Raw genomic sequence first — 15,894 nt, 5'->3', positions numbered from 1 at the left:
AAAACAAACATAACCTAAATATCAAATAAAAAGTGTTCTATCAAAAGGTATTTGGTCTAGCGATACCATTTCAAATGTTGGATACGTGCTTTGAACTCCCACAAGTTTAGGTGACTCACGGCTGCTATAATGTACTTATGTACCAATTTCATAACATACATTGATATATAGAAGTATAATCTACATAGAAGTTGAATATAATAATATTCACTTTTATTTTCTAAGATTAGTTTATTTACATTAACTCATGCCTATATACAAACTTGAGTTCGTTACAATTAAACATAAGAACGTAAATGCACCTACCCAAAAACAAATTTCAAAGCAAGTGTATGAATATTCATTTCACTGACAGCTTAATTCAATGTTATAATTTAAGTGCATCATCAATTTCTTTTGACACGATACAATCTACATGAAAGAAGCTGGCATTAATATTAGAACATGACCATTTTAATACATAATATTAAACAATCGGTACATCAGTATAAACGGTTGATATCCCGTCTAAAAAAACTCATTTAGATATTAATGTTATTTGGTAAGAGTTTCAAACGCGGTTAAAAACAAAAAATAAAATATGTATTTATTTATGTTTATTACGTTGAATCCTATGAGTATTATTTAATTTTGTCATTAAATTTGCATTAAACCACACTGAGTTGCACTTGTTTATATATTATTGAAAACTTTCAAATCCCAATGGTTTTACCCACTTAAAGACAACTTTTGCCTCTCCAAACCCTATGTTGTGAATCTTTGACGTTTGACCAAAACACAATCCACTTATTTTCTTTTCTTTTCTTTTTGAAGATATATAAGTGGTTTTGTTTGTTTAATTTTCTATATATCATGCAACGTTTGTGATTACAGATTACTGAAGGCTATTTACAAGTGTATGGTGCTAATTAAAGTGTAATTTGAAACTGGACTCGTAATACTATTGATCAATTGTACAAATGTATGTTGTTGAAGCGTGATCTCAAAACTTTACTCGTTAGTTAAGATTCATGAGTCGAAATGAAATTTTAAAGGGATAAGCAGAAGTTATTAGACAAGAGTCGTTAGATAACCTTACAAGAAAACTCTAGAATTTTATCTTATTTGGGCTCAAGTTCTATTCAATCATAAGGTTTCATAAAGCCGATTCAAAACAGATGGAAATAAATTTCAAACGAAACAAGCTAATTAAGCTCATATATTCTTGTTGTTTCAATCCCTATGTCCATTTTTTTTTCTTTTTTAATTTTTCCATCTTAAAATCTTCCAAACCTTACACTTGCAAGGATTTCAATCCCTATGTCTAATAGAGTAACTTATCAACCATTTAATTTTGTTATTCCATTGTTTTATCTATATATACATTTTAATATATATTCATAATATAAATAAACTATATATATGTATATATAACATATTAATTACTTGTTTTTCTATTACAATATTCTTAACTACACACAAACTAACAAACATTTAGTAAACCACAGACAAACAAGTACCAATTTACATCACATTACTTAAATATGCATAATTCAAGTTACATATTATAACATCATTTCATTACACGAAGACAAACTAAAATATTACACTTAATATCATAAATGATGTTATTAGCACTTGAAATATTAAATACATCCTACAACTAATTCCCTTATAATAGTACTACTTCACTTAAAATCAAAATACAAACACAAAAACAAGCCCAATTTTTCAAGTGCTAATAACATCACAAACCTAAATTACCTTAAAACCTTAAATTAGTTAATCAAATAGCCTAACCAAACCAAACATCACATGCACATGGATTGGTCCCCATGCATGAGTTTGGAAGACAAAACATTGTTCCAAATTTCAGTGAAAGCCCTAATAATAATCCCATGATAATAAGGAGAGTTCAACTGCAAAAAACAGTTTAACAACTCTCTCAAATCATCTCTTCCATATATATTCTTCTCCATTATCATTTGCAACATTGAATCCTTAAAATCCACGTACGGATCATCGGAATCTTTCTCCACCGCCAGACTATTGCCACCGATTCTTCCAAACCCTTGAACGGCTCTCAAGCTTCTCACTTCCGGGTCATCTCCGGCGGAATATTCCGGTGAGAATGTGGTGGTGGTTGTGGTGGAGGGTGTGGTGTCCCATGAGGTGGAAGTGGATGACTGCTGGTGGTGGTGGTGGTGGTATTTGTATTTGTTAGGTTTTGGGTGGAAGATTTTGGAGAGTTTTATTCTCCGGCAGCCGCCACCGCAGCCGACATCGACCTCGGTGGTGTTGAGTAAGATCTTCTTGTTGATTGTTGGCATTGTGTTACTTGTTTTTATAAAATGGCAATCTCTTATATAAGATTCACATTTGCCTTTAAAAACTATAATAAATGTAAACAAATAAACAAAAATAATATAATAATAATATAATATAATATAATATTTGCATTTTTTAGCAACAAGTATGAGCTAACGTCACAGTACTTTAGGTTAAGGTTCCGTGACAGTCCAATCACTATGGTTGACAGAATATAACCCTTTCCTACTAATAGAAAATATTATACTTTTTTTCCTTATAAATTTAAAAATATTTGAGAAATAATACCATATAAGGTTGAAAAAACTTGGATACATGTGATATATGTTTATTATTTAAATTTGAGTGAAATAATATACATACCTTTGGTATTTAAATAAGTAATAAATATTTATGTATGTAGTTGATATTTTGGTTCAATGGCATAGACGGTAATCGTTAAAACCTGATTTAACGATGTTTTTCATAATATTAGGTTTAATATCACGTCTCATAAAGGTTTATTCTGGTATTTGGATAGTTTCAAACGTCGATAAAAAAGTAATAAATATTTATGTATAATTGTTTTAAGTTTTAAAGTTTAAAGAATAAAAATGGATAACGTAAAAACCAAATATACTTTTGGGTATTTTGGAAGTAAGGGTGTGTATTTAAATATTCTTTAATTAATAGTTTAAAGTATACTCCTAACTTAAAACACATTAAATATAGAAGACCCACCTCACCAGTTAGGCAGTCATCAGTTAGGCTGAGGGGTGTGGAGCGCGACAGGGGGCGCGTGAGCCCATCCGCTCGCGCCCCGGGGCGCGAGCACCACACCACCGAGGCGCGAGAGGGGCGCGAGCGCGGAAAAAGAGGCAGGCGCAAGAGGGGTAGCGGGAGAAAATGGGCGTAAAGTTGGCCTGGGAATGCGTGAAGATGGATCTGTGTCACCATTGATGCAGGTTGGAGTTAATAAAACGGTATTGTACATATGTATGGTAGCCATTTTCTTCATTAATGCACAGTGAACACCAAGAATCCAAAGCACCAGAAAGATAATAATTTTAATTAATTAATTTATATATTCCATACCATAAATAAATAAATAAAAAAAGAATGATTAGATGGGTGAATAAAAGAGGAGTAATTAATAATACGTTTATATATTCCATACCATAAAAAAAATTTTTTATGAGTTGTTTTAATAATACGTTTTTTAATACATTTATAAAAAAATAAAAAAAAAAGCCGCTCGCGCCCCCTCTCGCGCCCCTCCACACCAGGGCCAAGGGCGCGAGCACCACAACCAACACCCATCTTATCAAGTTTCTCTCTCTGCCACACATCACAATATTATTGGCTGGAGCCCCCACTCGCGCCCCCTCTCGCGCCCCCACACCCCTCAGCCTTAAAGTAAATTTTACTTTTAAACTGTTATTTTATTTTTTAAATATATTAAGAGATATTCCAGACAATAAATGTATTTTAAATCTATATTTTCTTTATGTGAAATTGTGAGTTTGAACCAAATAAGTGCATGGTTTTAGTTTAAATGATTAAAATGGTCAGATAAATATAGAAAAAATAAATTTGTAGGGAAATGCTTCTGGCCTGAATTGATATTTTAATTATGATTTTTTTTTATGGAAATTGAATAAATGGTATATAATATTGTAGATTTGTGGATGCTGCCAAAAAAAGAAAATAAAATAATGTTAAGGTATAATTGGAAGAGTTTGGAAGCTGGCATGACAGTAGATGATTTGATCAAACTGGGAATTAATTAAAAAGTTATATATGCATTAACTAATTAAAAAATACATGATCTATAAATTATAGAAAAAAAAAAACCCATATAACCCGCCTGGTTTAACTCCAATGGATCCGATATCCCACCGGATAACATCAATTTCAACACTCCATTTATTGTCTCCGGCCTTTAAATAAAATCATATTTATTTTTGTCGATTTTTAGTTTTTACTACTTTATTAAATTAATAAGTTGTGTGTAAATATAATATTTTGATAATGCTTGAAACCTGTGAAATATTATTTGGGCTTTTACTATCGTTCAATTTTTATTTACATTAATTAATAAAAAGTTAATTTTGTATTCATTGATGTAAGTTTTAGGTCAAGTTTATTTAAATTAACAAAAACTAATTTTGTGCTCATCGATGTGAGTTTTAGGTCATGGTTGTAATGTTAAAAAATTGTCAGAAGTATTAACATTATCTTATGTTAGAATCTCATATTTGAGTAGCATGTCACATATTAGGTTGTACATACTATGCATGATTTTTTAAGATCATCTTCAATGTGTATATCAAAACATTAATTAAATAATTTGATGTAAAAGTTTATAATGTATATTTGTAAGTAAGCCTGCAAGTTTATTGTAGTTTTATTACTTTAGTTTTAACTTTCTAAGACTATTCGTAGTGAGCGTTTCCCCACTTGCAAAATGCCCAAAACACCCGGAATATCACCCCGGGGCGTTTTGTACACAACAGTGGTGGGGGGAGTTGGTCAATTATGATTTTTTTTCTTTTTATTTATATTAAAAAATTAAAATGCCCCAAAACACCCAAAATATCACCCCGGGGCGTTTTGGGTGTCCCAACGTTTTGTACACAACAGTGGTGGGGGGAGTTGGTCAATTATGATTTTTTTCCTTTTAATTTATATTTTTATTTATATTAAAAAATTAAAAAAGTTATAATTGTGTAACGATTGAAAGGGGGTTACGAGGTCTTTTACCACTAAACTACCTTTTAGAAACATCTAATTGCTGACTAAGACGTCACATGTTACAAATGTCACGTTTTACCACTACACATTGTCTAATTTATTGTTATTTTCTTAGTTTATACTTGTGTAATGTTTATATATACTAATAATAGCTATTTAGAATAAAAAGCAAAAAAGAATAATTACTAAAAATATATAGACTTAAGATGCTTAACGTTATTTACAAAGGCCCTTTGGCCTAATGGCATGAAGGTGTCAGATAAATAGTGTCTTTCTAAATTATGATGGTTCAAATCCCATAGACGACAAATAATTAATATAAAATTCATAAAAACATGTGTTAAACAATTCTAATTGTAATAAGAATCTAAACTTTCAGTGTGTTTCTAACGATGTCTAACAAAAGGATTTATAAGAAAATGTCACATTAACTCGCGTCGACTGCCATAACTCTTTGTGTCTGTAATAATGGACAGTGGTCACTTAGATAACAACATTGCAATAGTTTAATACTCGTAGCCAGTGTTGTAAAAGTCGGATTCTAAGACCTTGGAATTGACGATTCCAAGGTCCTCGGACATCAATCTTGGCGTCTTTTCCCAACTCGGCAACCATTAATCGCCAAGGACCAACTCGGTCAAAAGTCGGAGTACTCGGGATTACTCGGCCTCCAAGGTCAATTCGGCCACCAAATTTTTTTTTTAGTAAAAAATTAAAAATAACAACAAAACATGATTTTTTTGAATTATAGTTTTTATTCATATGAATTATGCTTATTTTGATGTAAATTATGCTTGCCTTAACATATATATAATATCCAATAATTATTTTATGTTATATTTATCATGTCCGAGTACAAGCCGAGTACTCCGAGTACTCCCTACAAGGGGGTTGGCCGCCTAGCGAGTTTTACAACATTGCTCGTAGCTGAATATTCTAATAGCTCACCCGTAACTACATAAATAGATCGAGTTTAAAAATATAAACTTTGATGATTTGTGAAAGATCCAAACAAGGCAATGATGCCACTCACTCCTCTCTGAGGACCGATAGTGAGTCAATTTGCACATGTGCGCGCTCTAAAATATGTGTAGCGTCACTGTAAATTAAGGGGATTTGAACTTGGATAAAGGAGATGGCAAGTGTTATAACCCTTTAGGAGAGATTTTTTTGTCATTGCGTCAAATGTCTTTCGAAATAAAACAAAGGGAGTAACTCACGGAATTAGATTACTAAATTCGAAACAGCAGTCTTTACTTGATCTTCAATGACCGCATTCACATAATGACAAAGTGTAAAGTTTGCTATATATTAATGTGACATTTCTTAAGTTATGTTTACCTCATAATTGCCATAATAAAGTATCACACGCATCAGGACTTGTACTCTACATTAGAGTCCATTGACAAAGTTTGAGGTCAGTAATTGAAACTAAAGGCTATTTGAAAGACATGACAAACATTACATCCACCTTGCAGACTGTAAAAAAATGGGCATCATGACCCTCTATGGAAATAGTGTAAATATGCATTAACTCCCCAACATTTATTTTTTGTTCAGTCTCAAAACTTAATATCTTCCAAAATATGAATCAATAAAAGCAAACACTCAAGACCCCACGAAAACGATCACAACTCCATTATTTCAAAAATATATATAAATAAATCAAACGGAAAAGATAAATTAAATATATAAAAAACATAACACCGGCAGGGAGCGAGGCCGTGGACAAGTTAAAATTATGTTTAAAGGACTCCAATCTTTCAAATCCAAGGTAGCAAATTTGCCTTTGGTTTTCACCCAAGATCTTTTACCCGTCCGTGTTGGAGTTGTTGAATATTCTATCATCTCTCGTGTTTCATATAAACCATAAGGTAGTCAAAATGATACATTGCCCCATATTTTTTATGTCTTGGAACCATTAACACACACAAACGGATACATAAAATTTTTGTACCACCACATGAAACGACGGCGGGTGCCAATGGCAGTAAGGCGACGTGACACGCTGGGAGGCAGAATATTATAAGTTGGAGCGGTGCCTATGAGGCAAAAATTGATTAATGAGTAGCATGATGCATTAAAAAATCAAAATTAATCAATTAGGATTAGATTTTAATTGGTTTTGGCCTATGTTGGATGCATCCCAAGGCCTCATAGTTGTCCAGTTGTTAATTACATCACGTGCCAACTCACTACCATAGTACCACGGCCATCCATAAGGTTCGTCCTTACCCATAAACATCCCGCACCCCCCCCCCCCAAACACCGTCTTTCATGTCACAAACCTTGTTCAATGGCGCCCTTCACATTGGCCCTCACAAGGGCCGTCTCCAAAAGTTCGGTGGTCCTTGTAGGCCTTACACGAGATATAAAAGTGAGCCTCAAAATATATTAAAAGAAGTTAAAAACTCATATAATATATAAAATATATTCAAAGACATTAAAAACTTATGGGCCTCAAATCTTGATGGGCCTTGTATGATTGTCTAGTCCGCACATGCTCTAAGCCGGCTTGGCTCTCACCCCCATGGGCTCTCCCCTCCAACAGAGAAGGGGTTGAGAAGTCTTTAGTTCAAGTCCCGTAGATAACAGAAATTCGTCGTTGAGAAAACAAAAACACCGTCTCCCATCCTCTTCACAGTCATCCACCCCCACCCCCTTTCTTGCCACAGACCATTTTCAATGGTGTCCTTCATACTATCCCTGCCCATGGGCTCTCCCTTCCAATATATGGCTCCACGTCATCTCATGAGCGTTTATTAGAGATTATCTTATCGTCTTTCATGTCGCATAATAACCTATGATAAAAAAAGATTTAAACCTCTTGTAGATCACTAAAACTAACTACATATTAAGCATTAGTGAAGCTAACATTCTATCTTAACAACTAAAATTTGATAAATTCCAAATCACATAACCACTTTCTGAACACAATGCCAAATACAGGTGGGCAAATAAACCGGTTAACCAAACCGACCCGAAAACCGAACCGGTTTAAAACGGACTGTATAAAAACCGATTTGGAACCGATTGAAACTGTAGGTTTGGAATCGGTTTCGGTTCCAAACTGGTTAACCAAACCGAAACCGGTGAAAACCCAAACATAAATAGATCAAAACCCGAACCGAAACCGATAGTAACTTGATCAGGAAACCGGTTTCAACCTGAATCGAAACCGATCATAAACCGGTTTTAACTTTTATTGACCAAACCGAACCGGCTTCAACCCACACAGGTTTTGAATTTTAAACCGGTTTGTGCACCTCTAATGCCAAACACACCCTAAAGTGTTATGTCAAACAACTAAAAATAAAGATTCACTACAATAATCTATTTCATATTCTAGGGGTACAACATGTTATGCATACGGTACAAGTATTTCAAGCATTTAACCATCAATAGGTTAATGATGAAAATGGGATTGTCATGATACCTATCAAGGGTGCAAAATTGGGCATAATTATGATAGAATGAACATATAGATGATAGAGTACACACTACATACACACCTTTGCATTGATTTTTACAATTAATAAGGAAGGTACACACATTTATTCACAAGGTTCACGTTATTGGTCCTACAAAGATTGAACCATGGACCCTGTCAAGCTACAGTTTTGTTGATCAAGGTTGCAACGTGACGAGCCACCCACACCGAACCAGCCTCGGTGCAGCAGAACGAGTGTGTGTGACCCTCTCTTTCTACTTCCACCACGGCGTCTGGCACCTCTTTCACCACCTAGTATGTTTAAATTAAAAGGTTAGAAAAAAAAAAGTCATTCGACCTAATTTCTATATATGAAAGTTGTTTAACTATAAAAAGTATATAAAAAGTCACTAAACTAATTTTTGGCTATTAAACAAAAACCTATGTAGTTTAAAAAATAAAGAATAAGGATTTATTAACTTTAAATTGGTCAAAAGATGTTTTACAAACTTTTTTTACAAAGATTTTGCATGTAACGTTTTCAAGTTTTGACCAACTTAGAGCATTCACAGCCCATTCCCTTAAAATATGTGAGGGGAGTTTGTAAATTATATGGTATGGTTATGAGTGGTTGTGAGTAGAGAAGAGAGAAAATGTTATAGGGAAAAGTTAAATTTAGGGATTTAGTGTTCATACCGTATAATTTTTAATATTTTCTAAAAGTGGTTGTGAGTGGAGGAAAGAGAAAAAATAATGATAAATGTATAAAAAGTATTATTTAATTAAACAAGAGAGAAAAACAGTGATTTTTAGTGTAATTATATGATATATATGGATATAGGGTAGGGAATGGGTTGGGAAGGCTCTTAATAGTTAACAAGTAAGAAAAAAAATCACAAGCGTGTGCAATTTAGAGTTTAGACAAGTTATTTCATATATAATCACTATAGAACTTTTCGTGCATATTTTACAAGTTGAGGGACTTTTTCGTTAAAAATAAAAACATATATTTGTTTATAAATATATTAACCCACAAATATACCCTTTATATTTTCTTCATTTTGAGTAACCAACTTTTAACTGAATAGATTCAAGGTAACCAAATTTCAACTTTTACTACTTTGGGTAGTTATGTGTAACCAAAATTGGTCATTTAAACATAAATAATTTGAAGTTTGTACCTTTTTAGAAGAAAAACTTTGTTACATTTTTATGCAATTAGCCCAAACAAATATCTTGAAAAAATACAAACTATTAAAAACAAAGATTATGATTTATGCATGCCAATGACATAAATGGTTTACCTCATCATGCATGTACAATGGGGCCCAATGATCATCATCACCATACAAGAATGCAATCCTATTTCTCTTTGTTCTCATGAATTCCCAATCTGGTACCTTTACAAGCTATATAAAAAAAGTAATAAATAAATAAAATAATAATAATAATAATAATAATAATAAGGTATATCAGTTTTTATTAATCCCAACTATTGTCTTTTGATCACTGCAGGCCTCAACTAATGAATTGGCTACTGACGGTCCCAACTTTTAACGTATTTGTTCCTAATGGTCCGCGACTAATAGAATCCCAACACCGTTAGTTTCAGATCGTCGGAAAAACGTTTTTGGGCGGAAAAGTCAAACCTGTTGCCGGAAAACACCACCTGAGCACCACAACCACCACCAATTGATTCACCGCCAACCAACTACCACCACTTGAGCACCATCAACCGATTCCGACGATGGTTCTAGGGTTTCTGGCAACCTCAATAATTTAGGCCTTTACTAGAAAAAGGTTCCTAAAGGTCCGATACAAAGTTACCAAGATGTTTGGGACGAAAATGTTGAGTTTTCGGGGGGAAAATTGAGTTTTCTGGCTAAAAATGTTTTTCCTACGACTTGAAACTAACGAAGTTAGAATTCTGTTAGTCGCGGACCGTTAGAAATAAATACATTAAAAGTTGGGACTGTCAACAGCCAATTCGTTAGTTGGGACCGGTACCGACCAAAAGACGATAGTTGGGATTCATAAAAACCAATATACCTAATAATAATAATGTTTAACAAACAATCTTAGAGTGCAATTCATCCTTTTCTTTTATTTGTAAAAGTCGAATATGTGTTTATAAGCTCGGGATTGCATACCTCTTCAAACTCGGTCATGGCCATATAAAGCACATTGCGCATCGTATGATACTGAAACAAGATAAACAATAGTTAACATAAGAACAATTAATTATATCATTGTTAAAAAATATAAATAAAAAAACATTGCATTTTGTGGATATTAACTTTTGAAAATGAAGACACAAAGGACTAAATGGACCACTTGAACAAGAGGAAAATAGGACCCATACCAACTGACACAATTATTCTTAATTTGGATGCATAATTATGTACATGTTTGAAGATAATAAATAATCAACACTAAATATATAAAGTGGTACTTATATGTCACATACTTATTATAGTTGTTGCAACAAGTTTCAAAGTCTTATTATAAAGGTATATTGGTTTTTATTAATCCCAACTATAGTCTTTTGGTCGCTGTCGGTCACAACTAACAAGTTGGCTGCTGACAGTCCCAACTTTTAACGTATTTGTTCCCAACGGTCCGCAACTAACAAAATCCTAACGCCGTTAGTTGTAGGTCGCTGGAAAAACATTTTTGGCCGAAACACTCACGTTTTTTTCCGGAAAACTCAACATTTTTGTCCCAAACATCTTTGTAACTTTGTATCGAACCTATAGGAACTTTTTTCTAGTAAAAGCACCAATTATTAAGGTCGCCGGAACCCTAGATCCATCGTCAGAATCGGTTGGTGGTGCTCAAGTGGTGGTGGTTGGTTGGTGGTAAGTCAATTGGTGGTGGTGACGGTGTTCGGGTGGTGTGTTCTGGAAACAAAATGTGGCTTTTCCGACAAAAAACGTTTTTCCGGCGACCTGCAACTAACGGTGTTAGGATTCCGTTAGTCGTGAACTGTTGGGGAACAAATATGTTAAAAGTTGGGACAGTCAGCAGCCAATTCATTAGTTGAGACCGACAACGACCAAAAGGAGATAGTTGAGATTAATAAAGACCAATATACCTATTATAACACGTGATTCTCCCAATCACCTACAGTAGCACTACCAAACCCTATTATATATATTTGAGTTCTGCCGAGTCACAAAATCCTTTTTCGGCTCACCGTTGCATCTCACCACCCACGCCATCTTTCTCGGAATCCTTCAATCTATATACCCTGAAAATTTCGGGCCCAACTGACGTCGGACGCGCCGCCACTTGCCGCCGAACCGCCGTCACGCGCCGAGGGAGATATCCAGATCTGCTCCTTTTTCCGGCAAGTGAAGACTCACCCCGGAACCGTTGTGATAGCCATCCTGCTCCAGTAACGGGGATACCTACCTATCCTGTCCTTGTCGTCGTCTTCGCCTTCTTCCACCTCCAGCCCCTGCCGGAATCCGTCTCCGGCCACTAGCTGCACCTGTTTCTTATTCCAACAGTTTCCAGTCACCTTTTTGACCCGTTGTTTCGCTGTATTTGCCTTCATCATCTTCACGGTATACTCGTTCCTTTCTCACTATTATTATTATTAGTATTATTATTATTATTATTATTATTATTATCATTAGAACATACGTGAGCCGGATCTTTGGAGTTTATTTTCATTTTAAGATCTCTTGACTATTATTGTTATTGCTACACACTATTATTATTATTATTAGTTTTTGTTACTATTATTATTATTATTATTATTGATTTGGTGCTCTATTGCTTGTGTTTGTGTGATTAGTTGCAACCATAGAGCGTAGGAACCATGACTATTACTTGAGACCATGTCCTGAAACGAGGGGTGTAGGAAAGAGTAAAGATAGAGAGCGTATATTGCGTTTGGCTTCTTGGAATATAGGAACATTAAATGGTAAGTTGCTAGAATTGGTAGATGTGCTTAAAAGACGTAGGGTTCATATAGCATGCCTCCAGGAGACTAAGTGGAAAGGACATAGAGGGGCTGAGTGTAATGGGTATAAGTTGTGGTACTCGGGGTCTGATGGAGCTAGGAATGGAGTGGGGTTTCTAGTGGCTAAGGAAATACACACTAGGGTGGTGGAGGTGATAAGACATAATGACAGGATTATGGTGTTGAAATTAGTACTAGGAGAGGAAGTTGTGGCAGTAGTCTCCACCTACGCGCCTCATGTAGGCCTAGGGGATCAGGAAAAGAGAGAATTTTGGGATTGCCTAGACGCAGTGGTAGGGGGCATACCTAGGGGGGAGAGGATTTGCATAGGAGGTGATTTTAATGGACACATTGGTAAGGCTAACGATGGTTTTCAAGCCGTACATGGGGGTTTCGGTTTTGGTGATAGGAATGAGACCGGAACAGATCTTCTAGAGTTTGCGGTGGCACATGACCTAGGTATTATAAATTCTTATTTTAGGAAACAAGATTCTCATTTAATCACTTTTAGCAGTGGCGGACGCGACACGCAAATTGACTACCTTTTGATGAGGCAAGGAGACCGACGTTGGTGGAAGGACTGCAAAGTCATACCTGGGGAGGCAGTTGTGACTCAACATCGACTACTAGTGACAGATATAACCTTCAGAAATAAGCTGACTGTTCGACAGAAGAAAGGTACACCGAGAATTCGATGGGGAAATTTGAAGGACGAAAATATCCTACTGTTTAAGGATAAACTCATACTGCATACGCGGGCTCGACTAAATGGGGACTCAACTCATATATGGGAAGCTATGGAGACAAAGATCATCCAAGTAGCAAAGGAGACTCTCGGGGTCACAACTGGAAAGACAAGTGGGCATAAGGAGTCTTGGTGGTGGAATGACGCAATGCAAGACAAGATAAGGGACAAACAAGGATGTTTTAGGGAGCTAATGAGGTGCACGAATGAGGAGGAGCGAGTGGATTTGAGGGACAACTACAAAACGGCCAAGATAGAGGCGAAGAAGGCAGTGGCGGAAGCAAAGAAGGCGGCCTTTAAACGGATGTATGAAAGTCTAGAAACAAAAGAGGGGGAACATGCTATGTTTAAGATTGCCAAAGCCAGGGAGCGTAGAAGGCAAGATCTAGGACCGGTGAAGTTCATAAAGGATACAGATGGGCATGTACTGGTCAAGGAGCAGGACATCAAGCTAAGATGGCAAACCTACTTCCACAATCTTTTTAACAATGGGAGAGCTTACCAAGAAGAACATGACAACACAAACTTTCAACGACAACAATCGAATAACTGCTACTGCCGACGGATCACACGAGAAGAGGTGAAGGATGCACTTAGGAGGATGGGAAGGTCTAAGGCGGTTGGCCCAGACAACATACCCATCGAGGTGTGGAAGTGTCTGGGGGAGGAAGGAGTCATGTGGTTAACTACTCTGTTAAATAGTATTCTCAAATCAGGTAAGATGCCAGACCAGTGGAGGAGCAGCGTTGTAGTTCCTATCTATAAGAACAAAGGAGACGCCCAATGTTGTGGTAACTACCGAGGAATCAAACTACTAAGTCATACTATGAAGCTATGGGAAAGAGTGATTGAGGTTAGACTTAGACGAGAAACTCAGGTTACGGTCAACCAATTTGGCTTCATGCCGGGGCGTTCCACCACAGAGGCAATACACCTTATAAGAAGATTAATGGAAAAGTATAGGGAGAAGAAGCGTGATCTACATATGGTATTTATTGACCTAGAAAAGGCCTACGACAGTGTGCCACGACAGGTGCTCTGGGAGTGCTTGGAGGGTAGAAGAGTGCCAAGGAAATACATAGAGATAATTATGGATATGTATACCAGGAGTGAAACAAGTGTCTGTGCGCCAGTGGGGGATACTGATTTCTTTCCTGTACAGGTAGGTCTTCACCAGGGGTCAGCGTTGAGCCCGTTTCTTTTTGCAGTAGTCTTGGATGAGTTGTCAAAGTCGATTCAGGGGACTCTCCCGTGATGCATGATGTTCGCAGACGATATTGTGTTACTTGCTGAGAAAAAACAAGATCTAAACATGAGGCTTGAGGAGTGGCGAACAACCTTAGAGACAAAAGGTTTAAAGATTAGCCGATCTAAGACGGAGTACCTCCACTGTGATTTTGGTGGGATAAACGACAATGAAGACGCACAGATCACAATTGAAGGGCAGGTGGTCCCGCAGGTAACGAAGTTCAAGTATTTAGGATCATTTGTACAGAGCGATGGGGAACTAGACAGTGATGTGACCCACCGAGTTCAGGTAGGATGGTGTAGATGGAAAGCAGCCACAGGTATATTGTGCGACAAGAGTTTCCCGACTAAACTAAAGGGAAAATTCTATAGGGTGGCAGTTAGACCTGCAATGCTATATGGAACAGATTGTTGGGCCATCAAGAAGGCACAAGTGCGGAAGATGGAGGTAGCAGAAATGAGAATGCTACGTTGGATGTGTGGGCACACAAGGCTAGACCGAATAAGAAACGTTGTGTTTCGCGAGAGATTAGGGGTGGCGAACATAGCAGACAAGATAAGAGAGTGGAGATTGAGATGGTTTGGACATGTAAAGAGAAGACAGACGACGAATCCTGTTAGATCCGTAGAAAACATTACTATAGAGGGGATGAGGGGTAGAGGACGACCGAAATTGACTTGGGAGGAGAGGATTAGGCATAATTTGATAGACCTAAACCTCTCCGAGGACATGGTTGAGGATAGGAATTCGTGGAGAAGTAGAATTAAAGTTAAGGATTTTTAGAGAGATTTGAATACCTTAGGGCTTAACTTATTTAGGTCACATACCATAATGGTATTTCCCTTACATATATTATTATTATTATTATAATTATTATTAGCTTTTATATAGCTGTTAAACTGTGATCTTATTATTAATATTATTAATATTATTATAATTAGTAGTAGTTTTTATATAACTGTTAAACTTTGATTTCCTTTATTTTGCTTCATACACATGTACTTAGAGCCGAGGGTCTCTCTGGAAGCCACCTCTTTATTCCTTTGGATAGAGGTACGGTGTGCCTACATCCCACCCTCCCCAGACCCTACTTATAGCTTTGCTGTCGGTGGGATTTTACTGGGCATGATTGATATTGATTGATATACCTATTATAAATAATTACATACCAATATTAGAATTCTTGCAATATAGTAGTTTCACCTTAAGAGTGCTTGTACAAAGTGCGTCGATGGCAGTACCAGACCACGACTTCGCCAGTGATTTTCTTGCTATAAATCTTGACACCGAAATTGGTAGAAATCCCAAAAATGCCACTATTGCACTGATCAGATTCGATAGAAGCCGGGACCTGGTATTAGCAAAACTAAATTAATAATTATCAGATTATTACAACTGTAGACAGTTATTATAGTAACTTATCTAGTCCTAGTTGTTCAAAATCAAGAATTATTATCAGA

The 15,894-nt window shown here is 36.1% G+C and overlaps 2 protein-coding genes across 2 annotated transcripts; both read right to left on the bottom strand.

Moving 5' to 3' along the window:
• Nucleotides 1-1,790: 1,790 nt before the first annotated feature.
• On the bottom strand, nucleotides 1,791-2,309 carry LOC143598063 (uncharacterized). The gene has a single exon (XM_077076383.1). The coding sequence runs from the start codon at nucleotides 2,307-2,309 to the stop codon at nucleotides 1,791-1,793; it is 519 nt and encodes a 172-aa protein (XP_076932498.1).
• A 6,177-nt stretch (nucleotides 2,310-8,486) lies between these two features.
• On the bottom strand, nucleotides 8,487-15,785 carry LOC143598062 (uncharacterized; the record flags this gene model as incomplete). The annotated part of the gene is made up of 4 exons (XM_077076382.1): nucleotides 8,487-8,782; nucleotides 9,775-9,879; nucleotides 10,621-10,671; nucleotides 15,638-15,785. Coding segments are annotated over 4 exons (439 nt in total), but the record flags the coding sequence as incomplete, so codon positions are not given.
• Nucleotides 15,786-15,894: the final 109 nt, after the last annotated feature.

This window comes from Bidens hawaiensis, unplaced genomic scaffold (assembly GCF_021521415.1).
Source record: "Bidens hawaiensis isolate Kalapana, Puna unplaced genomic scaffold, B.hawaiensis_p1.1 tig00049600_1, whole genome shotgun sequence".
In the NCBI taxonomy this organism is placed as follows: domain Eukaryota; kingdom Viridiplantae; phylum Streptophyta; class Magnoliopsida; order Asterales; family Asteraceae; genus Bidens; species Bidens hawaiensis.
This window is presented reverse-complemented; position numbering and strand designations above follow the sequence as displayed.